General features: G+C 35.1%; 1 protein-coding gene across 2 annotated transcripts in view; it reads left to right on the top strand.

Annotated features, from left to right (window-relative positions):
• Positions 1 to 21815, top strand: part of SPTLC1 (serine palmitoyltransferase long chain base subunit 1) — a 95653-nt gene extending 73838 nt beyond the window's left edge. Inside the window, exons 13-15 of one of the 2 annotated variants that reach the window (XM_044662361.1) lie at positions 15572 to 15689; positions 19482 to 19555; positions 20434 to 21815. In XM_044662361.1, the coding sequence (XP_044518296.1) occupies positions 15572 to 15689; positions 19482 to 19555; positions 20434 to 20527 (286 nt within the window). In that variant the 3' untranslated portion in view covers positions 20528 to 21815. Of the gene's footprint in view, positions 1 to 15571; positions 15690 to 19481; positions 19556 to 20433 lie in introns of those variants that run through there. The other variant, XM_044662369.1, reaches the window with a different exon arrangement.
• Positions 21816 to 22113: the final 298 nt, after the last annotated feature.

Below are 22113 nucleotides of genomic sequence, written 5' to 3'. Positions count from 1 at the left end.
GGTCAAAGACCCAGAATCTCTTCAGGATTCTCAACTGCCCCATCCTCCTGCTTTTCGCATGACTTCCCTGGGAACATTCCATCCAACTGACTTATTTGTCAATCAAAGGTGAACTTCAAGCTCCCAGAGATTCAATATAACACTATACATTGTTAGAAATATAGAGAAATACTGATGATTTATATGGGTTTATTTTGTATCCTGCAACTTTGCTAAAGTTATTAACTATTTCAACTAGTTTCTACTTGATTCTCTAGGATTCTTTAAGTATAGAATAATGTCATCCACAAAGAGTGATGCTTTAGTTTCTTCATTGACTACTTTAATTCCTTCAATTTTTTTTCTTCTCTAATTGCTAAAGTTAACAAAATTAGAACATTAAATAATAGTGGTGAGCCTTGCTTCACTTCTGATCTTATTGGGAAGGCTTCTAACTTATCCCCATTGTGATGATAACTTGCTGATGGTTTTAAATAAATACTACTTATTTTTTAAAGAAAAGGCCCTTTTTTCCTGTGCTTTCTGGTTTTCAATAGAAATGAGCATTGCATTTTGTTGAAGGTTTGTTCTGCATCTTTTGCAATAATCATGTGATTTCTGTTAGTTTTGTTATTGATATGGTCAGTTATGCTCATAGTTTCCCTCACACCAGCCTTGTATTTTTGGCATAAATTCTACCTGGTCATAATGAATAATTCTTGTGATATAATGCTGTATTCTTTTTGCTAGTATATTATTTAAGATTTTTGCATCAATATTCATGAAGGAAATTGATTTGGAGGGCAGAGCCAAGCTGGCAACTAAGTAACAACAAAAGCTAGAACCATTCTTGACGATCTATTGAAACCAATCTTTAAAAAGTGCTTCAGGGGGCAGCTGGGTAGCTTAGTGGATTGAGAGTCAGGCCTAGAGACGGGAGGTCCTAGGTTCAAATCCGGCCTCAGACACTTCCCAGCTGCGTGACCCTGGGCAAGTCACTTGACCCCCATTGCCTACCCTTACCACTCTTCCACCTAGGAGAAGTTAAGGGTTTAAAAAAAAAAGTGCTTCAAAATTACATGAATCAAGAACCAATAGCAAGATCGAGTAAGGGAACTCTCCCACTGAACACAACTTAAAAGGTGGGCAGAGAGAGTTGATTTTCTCAGGACAAGGGGGAACCAGAAGGAAAACTGCATACAGAGCTGTGCTGGCCAACCACAACCCCAATCTACTGTACCAGATTCTGTGACTAGGCATAGGGTAACTTCAGGATCCCGGGATGTGGACTACACTAAGAAAACAGCATCTCAAATCCACTTTTTGAAGTGTTAGTCCTGACAGCAGTCCACAATGAGGCCTGGAAGCCCATACCACTGAGCCCTTTCAAATCTGTGCTGCTACAATAAAGACCTAGCCACAGGCTGAAATAGTTCATGGTGCCGATACCTAAAAGCCAACAAAAGAGACAGAATCAACAAGCAACTTTCAGAATTCCCAGTCCACGGACAATAAAGGACTGGGAAAATGAATAAACAGTAGGAGAAACATTTAACTCTAGTAAATTTCTATGGGGACAAAGAACAAAGGACAGAACCAACAGGGCAAGCAACCACATGCAAAACTTAAGAAAACAAAACAACAACAAAAAACAGGAATTGGTCTCAAGCTCTGGAAGAATTTTAAAAAGGAATTTAAAAATCAAATAAGACAGGTTAAAGAAAAATGGGAAAAAGAAGTGAAAGTAATGCCAAAGAAAGCAATAGCTTAAAAAGCAAAACAATGAAGAAAAGAGTTCATATTGAGAGGGCAGCTGGGTAGCTCAGTGAATTGAGAGCCAGGCCTAGAGACAAGAGGTCCTAGATTCAAATCTTATCTCAGACACTCCCTAGCTGTGTGACTCTGGGCCAGTCACTTAACTCTCATTGCATAGCCCTTACCACTATTCTACCTTAAGACCAATATAGTATAGAGGCAAAAAAAATCCAATGAAGATAAGAGTACTATGAATACTAGAATGGACCAAATAGAAAAGGAGGATCAAAAGGTTATAAAAGAATTCAGTCTTTAAAATTTGAATTGGGTAGATAGAAGCTGATGACTTCACAAGATATCAAAAAACAATAAAACAAAATCGAAAGAATGAAAAAATAGAAGAAAGTGTTAAATATCTCATTGAAAAAAACAACAGACATGGAAAATAGATCTAGGAGAGACAATGAAGAATTAATGGCTACCCAAGTCATGACCAAAAACAAATTATACAAGAAAACTGCCCTGATATTCTTGAACAAGACATTAAAATAGAAATTGAAGGAATTCAGATCATCTCTTATAATAAATCCCTAAATGGCAACTCTGTAAGAGGGAAATTTTAGGTATTTGTAGATATATATTAAAAATATGTGGCCGCCAGGAATCAACAATTTAGGTTGATTCCGTAATTAAATCAGACCCAAGTCATCATCGGGTTGAAGAGTTTATTTACAATCGGTAGGTAAAAGTAGGAATAAAGAGAAAAGTAGAGGCTAGTCCAGCCTGGACTGAGAGAGAAGAAGGTTATAAAGATTAATAATGAAGCTGTAAGCCACAGGGCCCAACAGCCAGATAGGCAGAGTTTAGAATTGGCCCAGCTAGGCCAAGGAAGTCAGCCTAACTTACCCACGTGACAATATAGAGCGTAATCTGTCTGTGGTCTCAGGAGATACTTCTTCTTCCAGTTCGAGACGGCAACTGCCCCCACAGGAAGTTCACTAACTTACTTAAAGAGATAGTGTCTTTCATCACTTCCTGTGGTCCACCTCTAATTCAAATGGACAAATGGCAGTTTCTACATTGATTTGGACTGCCCAAAGGGCAGTCCCTTATTCTTGATTTGTTACTTATTGTCACGTGTGGGTAACTCGTCTCCCCTCCCCACTAAGGGAGGTGAGAGTGACATCATTAGCACGCCTGGGTTGAGTAGATTTTTGACTATTAATGGGCTCGAGCTAATTCTATTTACACAACTCCCAGGAATGTTATAGCCAAGTTCAAGAGTTCCCAGGTCAAGGAGACAATACTATAAGCAACCAGAAAGAAACAATTCAAATATGATGGAGCCCCTGACCAGATCTGGCAGCTTCCATATCAAAGGACCAGAAAGCTTAGAATATGATATTCAGGAAGGTAAGGGAACTGAGTTTACAACCAAGAATCACCTGTCCATCAAAAATGACTATTCTTTCAAGGTAAAGTATAGTCATTTAGTAAAATAGAAAATTTCCAAGCATTCCTAAAGAAAAGACCAGACTTAAGCAGAAAATTTGATATCCAAATACAAAATACAAGTAAAGCATAAAAGGAGAAATAAGAAAGAGAAAAAATTTAAGGCCTTCAATAAAGTCAGATTATTTATATTATTATATTGAAAGATGATATTTATAACTTAAAAATTTTTATCATTATCGTAGTTTGGAAAAGTATATATAGAGAATGTAGTAGTAAGCTATTTAGGATAATATGTAAGAAAAAAACTATTGTTGAAAAAGAGGATTATAGTAAGAGAAATGGGAAGAGAGAAGTAAAATGGGGTAAATTATATCACATAAAGAGGTGTAGGGGGGTGGAAACTATTACATATAGGGGAGGATTAAGATGGAGACATAATACTCAAACCTTACTCTCATTAAAAGTGTCTCAGAAATGGAAGAACACCCAGATTCATTGGGGTATAGAGTCCTATCTTACCCTACAGAGAAGTAGAAGCAGAATAAGATATAGGTTGGTAGGGAGGAGAGTAATGTAAAGGAAGGAGAAGTTGGGGGGTGAGTAAGAATTTAGAGGCCCAGCAATTTGGGGCACAAAGGTTAATTAAACAAAGCTTCTAGCCACAAGGCCTTTTACAATTAGAGAGGCAAGAGAGGCCTCCCTGAGGGTAGAGCCTCCAGAAACACCAAGGGAAGAGAAAGAGAGTCAGCCTGACTTACCCATGTGGAATAGTCTCAGTCACGAACCAGCAAAGCTCCCTCAGGTCCCTTTCACCAAACCAGCTGCAGCCTCACTCCCCCTCCTTGGAAGGGCCACATATGTATCACTTCTAGTCCCTTCCTTTAGCCTGCGTGTCCAACCACAATAGACGCTTTCTCATAGAAAGCATAGGGGGCGGTGCGTTGATTATGATTGGTTACTCACTCTAGCACACGTGGGTTAGGACCTCCCAGAACTGGAAGGTGCTCTCACCTTTGTGTAGACTTAATTTAATTATCACAGTACATCTTGATAAAAGGCAGTACAGACAATGAAGAATATATATGCAGCAAACAGAATAGCATCCAGATATTTAAAGGAGAAACTAAAGGAGCTTAAGGAGGAAATAGATAGTAAAACTATTCTAGTGGGGACCTGAAACTTCCCCTATCAAAAGTAGATAAATCTAACCAAAAAAGAAATAAGAAAGAAGTAAAGGAAGTGAATGAAATTTTAGAAAAATTAGATTTAGTAGATATCTGGAGAACACTGAATAGGAATAAAAAGGAATATACCTTCTTTTCAGCAGGACATAGTACATATACAAAAATTGACTGCATTCCAGGGCATAAAAACTCCACAATTAAATGCAGAAATAATAATAAATGCAACTTTTTCACGTCATAATGCAATAAAAGTTACAATCAATGAGTTCAGGGAGAGGCAAATTAAAATTTAATTAGGAAATAATAATTCTTCAAAATTGGTGGATCAAAGAACAAATCATAGAAATAAATGATCACTGATTTCTGGAAAAGAATAATAATGAGGAGACAACATATCAAAATTTATGGGATACAGCCAAAGCAGTACTTAGGGGAAAATTTATATACCTGAATGCTTATATCAGTAAAATAGAGAAAAAGCAGATCATTGAATTGGCCATGCAACTAAAGGAACTAGAAAAGGAACAGATTAAAAATCCCCAGTTAAAGACTACATTGGAAAGCCTAAAATTCAAAGGAGAAATTAATAAAATTGAAAGCAAAAGAACTATTGAACTGATAAGTAAGACTAGTAGCTGGTTCTGTGAAAAAAAAAAAAAACAAATATAATAGGTAGAATATTGGTTAATTTGATTTAAAAAAGAAAGAAGATAATCAAATTACCAGTATCAAAAATCAAAAGGGTAATTTCACCTCTAATGAAGAGGAAATTAAAGCAATTATTAGGAGCTATTTTACCCAATTATATGACAATCTGATGATGTAGATGAAAAGGATGAATATTTACAAAAATATAAATTGCCTAGGTTCTAAACAAAAGAGGAAATAGATACTTAAATAATCCCATCTCAGAAAATAAAATTGAACAAGCTGTCAATGAACTCAAGAAAAAATCTCCGTAGCCAGATGGATTCAAATGTGAATTCTATCAATCATTTGAAGAACAGTTAATCTCAATACTTTGCAAATTATTTGGCAAAATAAGGAGCCCTGCCAAATTATTTTTGTAACACAAAAATGGTGTTGATAACTAAGCCAGGAAGTCCAAAAACTGAGAAAGTTACTGATAAATTCTTCAACGAATATTGATGCAAAATCTTAAATAAAAAATTAGCAAAAAAGATTACGGCATTATATCACAAGCATTATTCACTACGACCAGGTGGGATTTATTCTAGGAACACAAGGCTGGCTTAATGCTAGGAAAACTATCAGCATAATTGGTTATATCAATATTGATACTAACAAGAGTCACATGATTATCTATAGATGTAGAAAAAAGCCTTTAACAAAATAGAAAACCCATTCCTATTGAAAATGCTAGAAAGCATAGGAATAAAAAGGCCTTTCCTTAAAATTATTAAGTAGTTTTTATTTAAAACCATCAGCAAGTATCATCTGTAATAAGGATAAATTAAGAGGCCTTCCCAATAAGATCAGGTGTGAAGTAAGGATGCCCATTATCACCACTATTATTTAATAATGTACTAGAAATGTTAGCTTTAACATTAGAGAAGAAAAAGAAATTGAATAAAATAGGCAATGAGGAAACTAAACTATCACTGTCTGAGAATGATATGATGATATACTTAGAGAATCATAGAAAATCAATCAAAAACTAGTTGAAATAACTTTAGCAAAGTTGCAGGATACAAAATAACCTACATTTCTATATTTTTCTAACAAAATAGAACAACAGGGGTTAGAAAGAGAAATTCCATTTAGAATCACTAGACCAGTGATGGGCAAACTATTCCCTGCGAAATGTTATTAAGAGGGATTTAGAACATTGGCAATCCAAATGTTGGAGGGAATGTTATAAAATTGTGACACTAATGCATTGCTGGTGGATTTGTGAATTGATTCGACCATTCTGGAGGGCAATTTGGAATTGTGCCCAAAGGACTAATCCAGCACTACCACTATTAGATTTATATTCCAAAGAGATTTTTTTAAAAATGGGAAAGGACCTGTTTGTACAAAAATATTTATAGCTGTACTTTTTTTGGACACAAAGAATTGAAAACTTAGGGGAGGTCCCTCATTTGGGGAACGACTGAACAAAATGTGGTATATGATGGTGATGGAATACTATTGTGCTATAAGGAATAATGAATAGGATTATTTCGGAGAGACTTAGAAAGACATACTATGAACTGATGCAGAGTGAAATATGCAGAACCAAGAGAACATTGTATACAGTAACTGAAATATTGTGGAACCATCAAATGTGATAAACTTTGCTACTAACAGCAATACAATATTCCAGGACAATTCCGAAGGACGATGCTATCCACCTCTAGAGAAAGAATTGTTGGGAGTACTAATATAGATGAAAATATATGATTTATTACTTGTATATTTGAGTATATGATTTGGGGTTTTGGTTTTATAAGATTATTCACTTACAAAAATGAATAATATAGAAATATGTTTTGCATGATAATACATATATAACCCAGATTGAATCGTTTGTCAGTTCGAGGAGGGGGGGTGAAAGGGGAGGGAAACAACATGAATAATATAACTTTGGGAAACTTAAGTAAAAAAAAAAAAGAAAAAATTGGTCTGTAATTTTCTTTCTCTCTTTTGATCTTTCTGAGTTAGATATCAGCACTATATTTGGATCATAAAAAGAATTTGATAGGACTCTTCCTTTGATTATTTTATCCAGTAGTTCATATGGTATTGGGATTAATTGTTCTTTAAATGTTTTATAGCATTTACTTGTGAATCCCTATGTCCTTGGGGATTTGGGTGTTGGGGTTCATTGATGACTTGTTCAATTTCTTTTTCTGAAATGGAATTATTCAAATATTCCATTTCCTCTTTTGTCAATCCTGGCAATTTACATTTTTATAAATATTCAGTTAGATTTATTCTTCTATAATTGGAGAAAATCACTTCTAATGCTTGCTTTAATTTCCTCTTCAATGAAGGTGAATTCAGTTTTCATTTTTGATACTGATAATTTGATTCTTATCTTTTCTTGTTTTAAGCAAATTAATTTTAGTGAAATGTCCTAACTTTTTTTTTCTCTAAAAACTTCTGTTATATGTTATGACCATCCATACTACTGGTAATGTAAGAAACAGAAAATATCAATAAAAACCTATAAAGAAATGAAATATATCTATTTTACCAATACAATTCCCACCTCCACTCCCAATAATATACTATTTTACTAGGTAAGTTATTCTTCATCTTATGCAGTTCTAAGTTTTACATTATCCTGATTGTAGCTCTCTCATATTTGAAGAATTTTTTTTTGACTGCTTAAAATGTTTTTTTCTTTAACCTAGAAACTGGATTTTGCCTTTGTCTTTTTTGGCCATTATCATTTTCATGTTTCTTTCAACCAATGATTGGTAGATTCTTTCAATTTGCCCCTGTCTAGTAAGTGTAGCTCAGGACAGATTTTATAAATATTTTATTGAAAAAGGGCTTTTTTTAAGGGGCCTGTGCTTTTCAGATAGTCTGTTGATTAACTCTCCTTGGTCTCTCTTCTAGGTCAGTTTTTGATAATGAGTGGCTAATATAAGGAAACATTCTTTTGGGCATATTTTTTCTTCTTCATTGTTTTGGCTTTTCTTTTGACATTACTTATTATCTCATTAAATTATTGCTTTCTTTTTTACTCATTTTTAATTTTAATTTTATGCAATATTTCATAATGTTTCAAACTATTATTTCTTCTTGTTTTACTAGATAGTTTTTCATCTTTTACCTTTTTAGAGTACAGACTCTCTTCTCATTTTTAATGCAACTGCCAAGTTTCCATTTCTCAATTGGGGACCAACCTCCAGTGGGAATTCTTCTTTATGGGGCTAAGTCTGAATGATTACCATCTTAGTCACCTTAAAAGGGACAAAGAACAGTTTCCACATGTAGTATAAGTAGCTGATTCAAGTGGCCCTGAATAAGTAATTCCTCAGAGAGCTCTCTACCTCTGTGGAATTCTACAGAGAGAAACTCCACATTGACTCCATTGGGCCACCAAGTCATGGGCCACATCTCTGGTGACTATCCATCCAGGCTGCTTATTTGAACTTCCCTTGCAATTTCCCTCATTCTTTCATGGAGAGGAATTCATTCAGCCAGGAACACTAATAGGATAAGCTTTCAGCTCTCTTGCCTTTGATTTCCAAATCTCTACCTCATTTCTGTTCTTATTTTTCTATTTTATGGTTCTTATCTCACTTCAAGGCAATGAAACCTCAGAAATGAATACTATACTACATGTCCTTAGTTTGTTTACTCCTGACTATGACTTATCCTCATCCCCATGACTTATCCCCATCCTCATCAATAGATTCCCTTTTTCTTTTTCTGTTACCAGCTACATTATTTTTTGTACTGTCCTTAAAAGCCAAGAGCTCTGACTTGAATTGCTTAATATACTGGACCATTTTGCTTTAATGCATGATGGTAAACAATAACAAGAGGATACTAGACTTGGTGCTTTCTGAGCTAATTGCTCCAAGTCATTGAGAAGACTATACTACCAGAATAGCCCTTATTTCAAAGTGGCACATGATAATGTCCAGCCATCTAATCACCCAATCTTTTGTACTTTCATCAACCTTCCTATACTTAATTAACTGTGGTGTGAACTACAGTGACATCTCATTCCAATTACTGACTCTGCCAAATAATAGGAAAAAACTTGACAAGATAAAACTATTAGTTTAGTTTCATTGTTGGAACAGAATGAGACACACTTGTAGATCATTTAGTAGTTAAGGAAATTGGGTTTACTTAGCTATATCTTAGAAAATATATTCAGTTTTATAGCAGTTAGCTTGTGTAGAAACAGCCCTCAAGACCCTTCCCTCTGCACTCCTCCCAACCAATAAACTCCAGTGGTTTCTTATCACTTCCATGATCAAATAAAAAATCCTGCTTAGCCTTCAAATCCCTTTATAAACTTAACTTCTTTTCAGGCTTTATTCCCAACATATACTATGATCCAGTGGTACACATCTGCTATTCCACACAAAAAGAACTCTGTCTCCTAACTGGGCATTTCCCACTGTCTATCCTTTTTGCTTGGAATTCTTTCTTCCCTCCTTATCTCTACTCATGGCTTTCCTTGGCTCCTTCATGTGTTAAAATCCTACCTTCTACAAAATGTCCTTTCCTAATCAACCTTAATCCTACTACTTTCTATAAATTATTTTCCATTTCACCTATATGTATTTCGTTTGTACTTAGCTATTTGCTTATCCCCATTTAGATAGAGCTCCTTGAAAAAAAGGAGCTATCTTTTGCCTTTCTTTGTATTTCCAACAACTAGCATAAAGCCTGGCATAAACAAAAACTTAATAAATGCTTGTTGATTGACTAAGTGTAGTTTTGCTATATATTTCTTCTGATATATGTGATTAACTTTTTTAATAAGATTAACTTTTTAAAAACTTCATTAAGTGAAACAAGCAGAACCAAGAGAACATACACAGAAAGTGAAACATTGTAGTAGAGAAGAGGGGAGGAAAAGAAAATGAAATATGTAAACATGGAAAAATATTTTTAAAATAAACTTCTTTAGATTATGTGGTATTTGGTACATTTATAAATTATTGCTTATTTTGTTTTCAGTATAGTGTAGTCAAGTATAGTGTAAGTTTCTCTCCTTATCTTTTAAACCATGTCTGTTTTTACTGCTGCCTTGTCTCCTTATGCTTTATTAGCCCTATATTTTTGAATTGTCCTAAATCATAATAAATTTTGCTTCAACCCCTTATTTTAACTCATGTAAATTTTTCACTATTTCTTGTATATAGTATACTAGAATCTGCTTTCTACTTCATTCTTCTGCCCTTCTTTATTTTATAGATGAGTTATCCCATTCCTATTTATGATTTTTTGTGTCTCCATCACAACCTTTCATATCTTTTCCTCATTTCTTCTTGACTCCTTTATAAAAAGGGGGCAGAAATGGAGAAGGAATCTTATTAGTTCTAGTTATCTATAATTAAAGTAGGCTCTTCCCAATTTTCTATAGCTTTTAATAATCATCATCATCATCATCATCATCCCAGACCCCAATCTCAGGTTCTTAAACTTTTTTTTTCTCTTTTTAACCTTTCTAAAGTTGAAGTTTGTTTTGCTTTTCACACTGTTTCCCCTTTAGTGCCTTGGCGGTAATAGCCCCTCACCCTAACTGTATACTTTCTTTTTGAGTTCTAGTAGAATGCCAATCATATAATCCTGTAAATATCAATAGTGCATGTATCATTTCCCTTTAACAATGTGAAAACTAGCTCTTTCAACTAGTTCCAAAGCATCTTCTGGCTCCTAAACCAGGGCTCTTCCAAATGATATTTTGTACTGTTTTCTTAAGTTGGGCAAGAAGATAGAAAGATAAGAGTATGTATTAAGTGCTTACTATTTACCTAGCCCAGTGCTGTGTCTTGGGGATACAATTATAAGCAAGTTAGCCAGTTTCTGTCTCTAAGGAATTCATTTCTAATTGAGGAAAGACTGGTGGGTAGTGATGTGGCTGGAACTAGAAAGGGGCATAATTTGAAGATGACTGAAAAGTGATATGAGGTCCTAACTTTCTGAAAGGATAAGACAAAAGCTCACCTACCTATCAGAGACCACAGTGTGCCAAGGGTAGATAAGAGTCCAAGGTCCAGGACAAAGGAAAATGTGAATGATGTCCTGAGGGCAAGTAGTTTGGAAGGAGGTTTATATTTAGAATAGTGGTTAACAGGATTTCATTAGGTTAATCTAGATAGTAAACCCTAGAGGCAATTAGATAGCCTAGTGAACTAGGACCTGGAATCAAGATCTGTATTAAAATTTGGTCTCAGACATTTAGTAACTGTGTGGTTCTGGGTAAATCATTTAACCTCTGGATGTTTTTCTCCCTCTTTTTTTTTAAATTAAATTAAACTTTTTCTCCAATTACATTTTTCAAAGAATGTTGAGTCTTAGATTCTCTCCCTCCTTTCCCCCTACCCTTATGTCCTTTGAGATGGTAAGCAATCTCATATAGATTTTATATGTTTAATCATATAAGACATTTTTCCATATTAATCTTTTTGTGAAAGGAAATTCAAATAGAAAAAAAATTAAGTGAAAATAATTTGCTTTGGTCTGTATTGAGACTATCGGTTCTTTTTCTCTGGAAGCAATTGGTATTTTTTATCATGAGTCATTTGGGATAGTTTTGGATTGTTGTATTGCTAAGAATACCTGTTATTCATAGTTGCTCATTGTAAAGTATTTCTGACATCGTACAATGTTCTCCTGCTTCTGTTTATTTCATTCTGCTTCCGTTTGTGTAAGACTTTCCAGGTTTTTCTGAGCTCCTCCTACTTGTTATTTCTTAGAGCACATTGGTATTCCATTATAATCTTTTACTATAACTTATTCAGAGATGGTTATTCCCATAGTTTGCAAATCTTTGCCCCACTAAAAAGAGATGCTTTAAATATTTTTGTATGTATAAGTCCTTCCCCCCTACTTTTTTATCTCTTTAGGGTACAAACCTAGTAATGGGTCAAAGGGTTTGTACTGTTTTATAGCCCTTTGGGCATAGATCAAAATTGCTCTCCTGAATAATTCATAGTTCACAACTCTCCCAGCAGTGCATTCATGTCTCAACTTTCTCATATCCCTTCCCAGTTTTGTCATTATTCTTTTCTGTTATAATAGCCAGTCTAATAGGTATGGGGTATTACCTCAGAGTTGTTTTAATTTGTATTACTATAAATAACAGTGACTTTGAGCATTTTTTGCATGGCTCTAGAGAGCTTTAATTACTTTGTTTGAGAACTGCCTGTTCATATCTTTTGACCATTTATCAACTGGGGAATGACTTGTATTCTTATATATTCAATTCATTTCTCTGGGTATTTGAGAAATTAGGCCTTTGTTAGACTTGTAAAATTTTTTTATACTATTATGATACTTTCCATCCTATTTACCCTTATTTAGATTCTGACCTCCACTTCCCACAATTTGCCCTTTTTTCTATCAGCCCAAACCACCTTTCCCTATCCCTTTCTCCTCCTATTTTCCTCTAGGGTAAGGTAGCTTTCAATACCCAGTTGATTGTGTTTGTTCTTCCCTCATTGAGCCAGTTCTGATGAGTGTAAGATTCACATGCTCTTCTTCCCACCTCTCTCATCTTCCCCTCTACTGTGAACACTTTCATGCTTCTTTTATGTGCAATAATTTGCCCCGTTCTACTTTCCCCTTCCCCTTCCTTCCAGTGCATTCCTCTTTCTCATGCCTTGATTTAATTTAATTTTTTATATTATTTTATTGTATTTAACTCACACCCTTGCACCTCTGTGGCTATGAGTACTCCTTCTAATTATCCTAATAATGACAAAATTCTTTGGTGTTACAAAAATCATCTCCCTGTTTAGGGATGCACACTGTTTAACCTTATTGAATACCTTTTGTTTTCTTTTTCCTGTTTACCTTTTTATGATTCTCTTAAGTCTTATATTTGAGAGTCAAATCTTTCATTCAGCTCTGGTCTTTTTTGTTTAAAAGTCCTCTCTTTCATTAAATGCCCATTTTCCCTCCTGAAGGATTATGCTCAGTTTTGCTGGGGAAGTGATTCTTGGTTGAATTCCTAGCAACTTTGCCCTCTGGAATATCATATTTCAGGCCCTCCTATCCTTTAAAGTAGAAGCTGCTAAAGTCTTATTTTATCCTCTGGCTCCATTATATTTTAATTGCTTCTTTTTGGCTGCTTGCAGTATTTTCTCCTTGACCTAGGAGTTCTGGAATTTGGCTCTAATATTCTTGGGAGTTATCCTTTTGGAATCTTAGGAAGAGATTAATGGATTCTTTCAGTTTCTGTTTTGTTCTCTGGTTCTAGAATATCAGGGTAGTTTTCTTTGATGATTTCTTGAAAGATGATGTCTAAACTCTTTCGTGGCTTTTAGGTAGATCAATAATTCTTAAATGATCTCTCCTGGATTTATTTTCTAGGTCAGTTGATTTTCCCATTGAGAGAGATATTTCACATTTTCTTCTATTTTTTTTCTTTCTTTTGACTTTGATTATTTCTTGATATCTCATTTTTAAGACATGATTTTCTTGAGTGAGTTTTTTACCTCTTTTTCCATTTGATCTCTTTTCCTCAGTGAATTTTAAATTACTAGTTTGGTTTGGCTCTTATCACAGAGCCTCATACATAGCATTTATTATATGTTTATTGACTGACCAGCTAAGGAAAAAAAATAATCTTAAGTATCATATACTAAATTTTGTCTTATATATCCTGTGTACACTTTTACCTTTCTCTGTCCACAAATTAATTCTATAGTAATTACCAAAGTATTGTATTTGTGGGTTTGGTAGGCATGGTCAGATGAGGGACCAACTGAGTATTTGGACCAATACTAGAATTTTCTCACTGTGGGTTGAAGATGCCCAGTCAACATCTAATGTTAAATAGGTTATATCAAGTAAATTTAACAATGAAGCAGCCTTGTTATTTAATGCCTCAGCTTACCTATCAAACCTAGAAGGATGTTGGGATGTTTCAGCACCCCCCTCAGCTTGCTGACCACTTTCAGTAACATTGTCATGCTTAATACGACCACAACAATATTGCTCTATTTGGTCCAATTTAGCCTGCATTGCAACAACCATTAACTTTAGTACAGGTTCTCTAAATACAATATAAATGATAGCTTTACATCACAGCCAGTATAACCCATTTGAACCAGTAGAGACATCCAAAAGAAACAACCCTATAGGAATATACATGACTAAGAGTTATTTGCATGATTGATTTTATAACATGCCACCCTAGGATCTCATAACAATAACCTGGGATGACCACCAGGAGAAAATATGGTAATAACAGTAACTTGGCATATACAGCCTCAAATACCCATGTAAACACCATGGCTGAATAACAGGAGTACCCTGGGAACAGTAGTTTAAAAAGCAGTGGCTCAGCAAAATTTCCAGCCACTGTGAGATTTCAAAGTGACCCAGGGGAAAAAAACCTCTGTCAAGGTTCCACTAGCTTCCTGGCTTGATTGACAGTTCCTCCAGAAGCACAGCTGACCAGCTTCAGAATTCCACTGGCAGCCTTCAAAGGTTCCAAGCAGTTGGCCCCTCCCAACTGGTTTGACCAAACCTACTCCCAACTAGCTTCAAACCTTCCCGAAGGCTCCAGCTAACAACCTGGGTCCACAGTGAGTTTGAACCCCCAAACCCTGATTTTAAAGGTTCAGCGCTATCTGGCTCTGCCAAATTGTATTTGTGATTTGTAGACACGGTCATATGAGGGACCAACTGAGTATTTGGACCAGTACTAGGGTTTTCCCACTGTGGGTTGAAGGTGCCCAGCAGTTAGCTCTGGACAGACCAGAGCCTGATTTGGGTCCAGCATACAGGTTACTCAGTCACAGAATGTTACAAAGTCAATGAAAGGTTTAATTTCTTTCCACAGAGAGGTTTGGAGGGAAGGGGTATTCCCTGTCACTAGTTCCCACTAGCTAATAAACCCCAAATCTAAACCTTCACCAGAAAGGCCTTCAGAGACCTTGCTGTTCTACAGTTTTCACCCTATCATCTCTAACCTAGAACACAGACCCTATTCTGACTAGCCTGCACTAGCCAAAGCTCTCTTGAGTATTAGTAGAGGTGCTGGTCTGTGACAGATTAGTCAGGGACCTAAGGGAAGGTCCCAGATCCAACTGGTCCCAGACCTCTGCTTACAGACAGTGCAGATAGCTGAGTGCTGGTTCAGTCTAACGTCAGGTTTACAGGATCTTCTTCCAGGGAAACATAGGCCACAGCAACAAGGACAGGATCAGAAACCTAAAGTCTTCACCATGTACTTCGCAGTCACTCCCTCCAGGTTCACATGCAGTCAGCAACCCCAGAGAGAGAGCTAACAGCCCCTGAGTTGCAGCCTTTCTTCCAGCATTCCAGAATCTTTCATCTTCAGGTCTCATACACCTGTCCTCTGCAAACTCTCTCTTACTAGAATTATCTCTTCCTCATAACAGTATACAAATTGTATGCTTCTACTAAATTTAGCTTTCATTTTTAGGAGTTGGGACCTTTTGCATTGTTAAAATTTTTCCTTTTCAGTTTCCATATTCATATGTTGGTTTTTAAAATACATATGTATGACTTTCTCTTAATAGGACTTATGGATTAAGAGTGGTGGGTGAGTCATTTTCACCAGCATTTCACCTACAACTAGAAGAGAGCACAGGATCTCGAGAGAATGATATAAAGTTACTCCAGAGAATAGTAGATCAAGTAAGTTTCTTTAGTTATTATTCTGTATGAAGAGTGGCCCTTTTATGAAGCTTCTAAATGACTCAACTAATTTTAAAAATCAGAACTCTTTATGTTTAATTGACAGGGGGAATTGCATTTATTGTTTCAGCTTTTGATTAACTTAATAGCGTACTGAAATTGTCAGTTAATTATAGAGTGGCATCTTGGCTTTTGAAAAAACCTTGATTCTTCTATAGAAGAATTTTCAAGTAGTTTTTTAAAGTAATGTAGAAATTTATTTAGCTATTGAGAAAACCAGATTCTATAAATGTGGCAGTATACTATGTTTGCCATGTTAATTGCGTTACTATGATTTCCAAATATAGCATTACACTCATAGTGTTTGGTCACCATTTTGTTTCATGTGTTTGTAGATTATAAATTGTAATTAAAGTGTCCAGTGTTACAATTCTGTCATTGGAAGAAGGGGGAATTTTTTAAAATTTCTTATACATGAAGTTAAAAAGGAATCTTTTATTTCCTTTAGATTCATCAACTAGAAATAATTTTTCCAATAGTTATAATTTAATTGTTTTAAAAAACATGGTTTCTTGACAAAATATAAGTATAATAGGTACCTCTAAAACAAATTAGCTTCACAGAATTTCAGAGCTAGAAGAGTGACTTTAGAGGTCATCTAGTCAAATCTGTTTTGCAACAAGAATATTCATCCAGTCATGGCTTAAAAACTTACAGTGAGGAAGAAGCTATTGTTCCTGGAGGTAGCCTTTCCTTCCACTTTAGGGACCTCTATTTGATAGGAAGTTGATTTTTGTTTTGTTTTGTATTTTACATAAATTTGTCTCTTTGCTATTTGCAGCCATTGACTCTAGTTCCTTTCTCTAGAACCAAGCATATCAAGTCTATTTCTTGTAATATGTGACATGTGACAGCTTTCATGCCCCCACTGTGACATCCCTATTTCTCCCAGCTAATTCTAATATGAACCCGAGGCCCTTCACCATTTGGGTCATTCTCCTCTATACACGCTTCATTTTTTTCAATTCAGTCCCTACATTGTGGTCCCCAGAATTGAGCACAGTTTACAATCTGATCATAGTATATTACCTCATTCCTGAAACACATACTTTTCATTATGTAGCCCACAATGGCATTAACTTTTTTTGCTACCCAATTGCCATTCATATTGAACTTGGAGTTCACAAGCCATGCCTTCCATTTTATGTATTTGTGAGGTTGATTTTTGTTTTTACTGGATTCAGATGAAGAGCACCCTTAGTCCTTCAGTCTCTAAGCCAAAGGTACTAACTTATTCTCTGACTTTGAGGGGTTTTCCTTTGGGTTCTCAGAAACAGTCCTGTCACTTCTTTTACCCTTACTTTGCTCTGCAGTACTTAAAGAATTTTGTTGTCATTTTAGCCATGTTGGGCCCTATTTTAGCATTTACTTTAACTTGTAACTAAGAATATGATAATATCCACATTGATAATATTTGTATACTGCTTTTATGTAGTGTTTTTAAGCACTCCCAACAATAATTATGAAGTAGGCAACACTTTTTTTTTTTTCATTTTTACTGGGAAATAGAGCCCCAGGTTTATTGGAGAGTTGGATCATTACTATTTCTTAAGGTGCTCTTTGCTTTGAGCTAATTTTGTTCTTTGGCTGATTATTATAAGTGGGGGCTTATTTGCCACAGTGTTAGGAGTATGAACCCATCAAGTACCTCAGACCTGGGATAGAGATCATTTGAGATTACAGATAGTTTTCACTTTACCACAGATGGACTATTCTGCAGACCTTTACAGAAAGCCGTTTTTATTTCATGCAATATTGCCCACTTATGTGGGGAAGGGATGGAATGAGTGAGGCAGAAAGTAGGCCACTCCTTGGTGGAGGAAAGGGGGCCGGCAGGCCAGCACATGGTTCAAAGATACATGGGTACTGGGGTCAGAGAAGCAAGAGTAGGAGAAGGAATATGGGACCTGGAACCAGCCAAATGGGGGCCTGGCCAGAACCCAGAGGAAGTTGGGGGGAACTGGACATGGTCACAGACAAGAAAGGACTGATGACACTTGAGGAGACCAACAGTACCCAAGTGCAGAGAGATGGAAGATAAACATGTGGAGCTAGATGGTGGTAAGACAGACAGATATGGAGCTAGACACCAGGAGGGCAGATTAACAAAACAGGATAAAAGTCTCCTCTCTTATCTCCAGAGGGCTCAAGCCCCATGATGGTGACAGTGGCAGTCTCTCTGAGAAGTCCCTTCTGCTTTCTCTTGGAGGGTTTTCTTTTCCTTTATGGGGGGTGGGGCATTGTAGTATAGGAAGTTTAGGGGAAGTAAAGACTACTGTACAGTAAAGTTAACATAGGTGTATTTTTGGAATGTGAATTTGAGAATTCTTTATGTAAAGTCAATTTGCATAATGCACATTTACATAAAGTGAGAACTATAACCATCTTGCAAGTTGGGGAAAGGGGAGGAAGGAACAATAAGAAGGGATGTGTGCCCCTGGGTGCTATTCTCTGTCTTGATGTTACTTATGAAAGGATGAAATAGAGCCTTCCCTCCCCAAAGGATGTTGGTTCAGACTTCACTCAGATTTATCCTATGGAGACCTGTCTCCAAAAGGAATTAGGATGGGTAAATGGCATGGATCAGACTTCTTTCAGTCTTATTCTGCCCCCTCTTTGAAATAACTGCAGTGACATCTTTGAAATAAAATTAGGGTGTGTGTGTGTGTGTGTGTGTGTGTGTGTGTGTGTGTGTGTGTACTTATATACATATATGTGTACACACACACACACATATATATAACAAGGTTCCCTTCTAGAAAAATTACAAGTGTACAATATAGAACTGTTTTTACTTCCTCTGCCATAAAAGTTTAAACTCAAAATACTTTCCAACATTCAATAACAAATACAGAAAATGTAAAGTGAATACAGTTGCCCTATTTCATTCATTTTACTCTTCCCTTAAAAATTAAGACCAGTTCAAATCATCATTAAGATTTATTAAGCATCTACTGTGCTAAAAGCTGGCAATACAAAGAATGGCAAAAATAGTTTTTGCTTTTCAGAAGTAACAGTCTTAATAGGAGAGAATGGAAGCAACTATATACAAGCAAGATCTATAATTTAGAGTTAATCTCAGAGGGAAAGCATGAGAATTAAGGGGAAGTAGAAAAAGCCTCTTGCAGAAATGGGAAAGTGAGACTTTAGGAAGCAGGAAAGCCAGGAGAGTCACTGAAAATGCGTGGAGTCAGGAGATACGGAGTGTCTTATATTTCAAGGTGAAGAATGAACAGCAAGGTGTCATGGAATATATAAAAGGAGTTTTGAAAGTTTTAGAGGGGTCTGGTTATAAAGTATTTTAAAAGCCAAACAGAATATCTTATTTATTCCTGGATAGCTATTTGTGGAAACTGCTGAGGAAATATTTCATATCATCTCAGATATGCACTCAAAGGAAGTCATAAGAGCCAGCTGCAGTTCTTCAGCTACAGGATATTAGTAGTGGCCATTACTTAGGGTTAAGGTTAAAGTTAGGTTATCATCTAAAACTGATCAAAAGTTATTCTTGAACGCTGCTTTTCTCTGCTTTTCCAACACTAGACTTTGCACACTTTGTTTTCCCATAGCCTATTCTTTAGTTTTTGTTTTTGTTTGTTTTTTTTTCAGCATCTGTAATTGGAAAACAATATTATAACTGCTGTCATTGTGTTAAGTTTCATTGTATGTTATTGTTTTAATTAACAAAAGTACGTGAAGTTCAGGTTGTAAATCTGTGCTTTCTTTCTTTAGTGCATGAACAGAAATATTGCATTAACTCAGGCACACTACTTGGAAAAAGAAGAAAAAAGCCTTCCTCCTCCTAGGTTGGTGAAATCCTTCAAACATTCCCTCAACCTATTTTTATAGCCTGCATTGATATTATACAGTATGTTTTGAAATGTTTCTGAAAGATTGTTTCATGAAAAGGATATTTTTTGTTAATATTAAAATATAATATTTCTTTTTTAATCTCAAGTTGGTACTTTTAATTTTTCACAGTCTTTTCAAAGGATGTTTACCTCAAAGAAGTTAGCTCTGTGTTGGAAACACCCTGAAAGTAAAATGAATAGGTGTATGTGGTAAAATAATAGAAAGAATAAAGAAGAGCAAAAATGAGTGAGGATTAAGCAAGTTGTTTTATTGATATTTTTGTAGTTGAGCAGATTTATAATTTAAGCATAAAGGTGAATGGGATATTGCTCTAAATATATTAATGCTCTGAAGACATTTTTTCCCAGGCTACCTTTCAGCGTGAGTGGAAAAATTTTGTCTTAAGAGTATGTAGTATCAAATCCGGCCTCAGACACTTCCCAGCTGTGTGACCCTGGGCAAGTCACTTGACCCCCATTGCCTACCCCTACCACTCTTCCACCTATAAGTCAATACACAGAAGTTAAGGGTTTAAAAGAATTAAAAAAAAAAAAAAAAAAAAAAAAGAGTATGTAGTATCCAGTTAAATAGGCTCATAAAGGTATCAGGTTCAACAGAATTTCCATATAAATGTGAGAAATCAAGCTCTGGAAATATGGCAAATGATTAAATTCTCCATATACTTGAGAGGAGCTGGTTGTATTAGCCAGAAACTTTAGGAAAAGAAATATATTAATAAGTCAGCTATTTCTTAGATTGTGTTGTAGTAGCACTTTATTTTGAAAACAAAACAAAAGAACAAAATAATTCCCTAAAATCTTTTTTCTCACAGTATTAGAATTGTGGTGACAGTAGAACAGACTGAAAAAGAACTAGAAAAGGCTGCCTCTACAATCAAGGAAGCTGCACAGTCCATCCTGAATTAGACATCATCAGTGGATTTAATATGTTCCAAGAAGATGCATTATCAGTCTGTGGTGTGCGGACATTTCCTAGAAGTCAAACTGTGGGATATCCTTTGAAAAATAAACTCACGGTTGTTTACACAAATCATTTCATAGTGGTATAGGCAAAAAGTATGAATGTAAAAAGAATGGTTTAACACACACGTGTGCATGCATGCATACACAAACACACCACTCTTTCCAATAAATACCAAGAACAGAATTGTCAGAGAAAAACTAAACATATATGAGCAAAATTTGAACTGTATTGTTTAGTACTATTTAAGTGGGGATTTTCATTATACTAGTATTTTTAATATTCATTTTCCATTTTAAAATATGTCTTAAATATATTTCCTTCTGAAATTGAAAGTTCTATAAGCACTCTTTAGTCCCTAAGATTCCGTATAAAAATAACTTTGTGAAACTTTGAAACAGTTCTGCATAAATGAAACATATTGAATATGTATTTCAACTCCACTTTTTAAAAGTTCTCCTTAATCTAGCTAAATGACAGCTAATATATTAAGGAAACTACTTTTTGCTATTACTATAAACTTTTCATTTTAATATAATGTGCTCTAAAATTTTTTGTTACACACTAAAATATATTGATGTTTAAGCATCTCTTAATAGAGAAACTTTTCTTACCCTGTCCATGTTGTTTGTGCTTGCTTTCTAAGGTGGGAATAATTTTAAATCAGTTTGTTTAATCTAGCTTTACCAGTATCATGTGTTGACTTCTGATCTATTTTGGGTAGAAGGTTAATTGTAATTGTTCAAAAATTTAAATTATGGCCTTTATATGGTTTAAGATATTTTTTATGTATATTTTTTGGTACAATGGGTTCATATAGGGAGATATCAGTTGTAGATTTTCTGTCTTAAGGAAACACAAGATTGTTTTCCCTACTGCTTTTATGATATCTAAAATCCATACAGATAATGAAGAAGATAAAAATTTTAAGCTCCATTTTAATTGTTTTCCCTTTGACAAAATCAAAACAATTCTGTCATTGTTTGCAGTAAATGCAAATAATGAGTAAACATATTGATCATTTCCTCCCTCATCAGTGGTGATGAGTAAAAATTGGTCATTTTGATAATTTGCTATATTAATATATGAATTATAATATTGTTCATGTCAAATTATGTTGAAAATGCTTTGAGTTTTTCATAAGATGTTTCAGTGGTGGGTGGTTACTGCTTCAATTACAGTACTCTAGTGGGAATGGACCTTTTAAAAAAATAAAATTAAACATTTTCCTAATGTACTTTTCCTAAATTTCAGAACAATAGTCTTTGGTTTATTGTTGTTGCTTTTATGTCGGATTCTCCAGACAGTTTCCTTTTTTTAACCTCTTTTCATCACATTCACCAAAAAAAAAATGAAATCCTATCTGCTTTAAACCTGGATCACAATTATCTTTAAGTAAACTAACTTGGTAACTATTATGCTGGTTTTACATTTTATTATTATGAGAGAATACTGGGTTCTACTTTTGTAACTTTTTCATGGTTTGTGAAGCTCTTTGAGATCTGGAGATAAAGGCAGGAGAAATAATTCA

This window comes from Gracilinanus agilis, chromosome 1, assembly GCF_016433145.1.
Source record: "Gracilinanus agilis isolate LMUSP501 chromosome 1, AgileGrace, whole genome shotgun sequence".
Taxonomy (NCBI): Eukaryota; Metazoa; Chordata; class Mammalia; order Didelphimorphia; family Didelphidae; genus Gracilinanus; species Gracilinanus agilis.
Note: the sequence above shows the minus strand (reverse complement) of the source record. Positions and strands in the feature narration are given on the sequence as shown.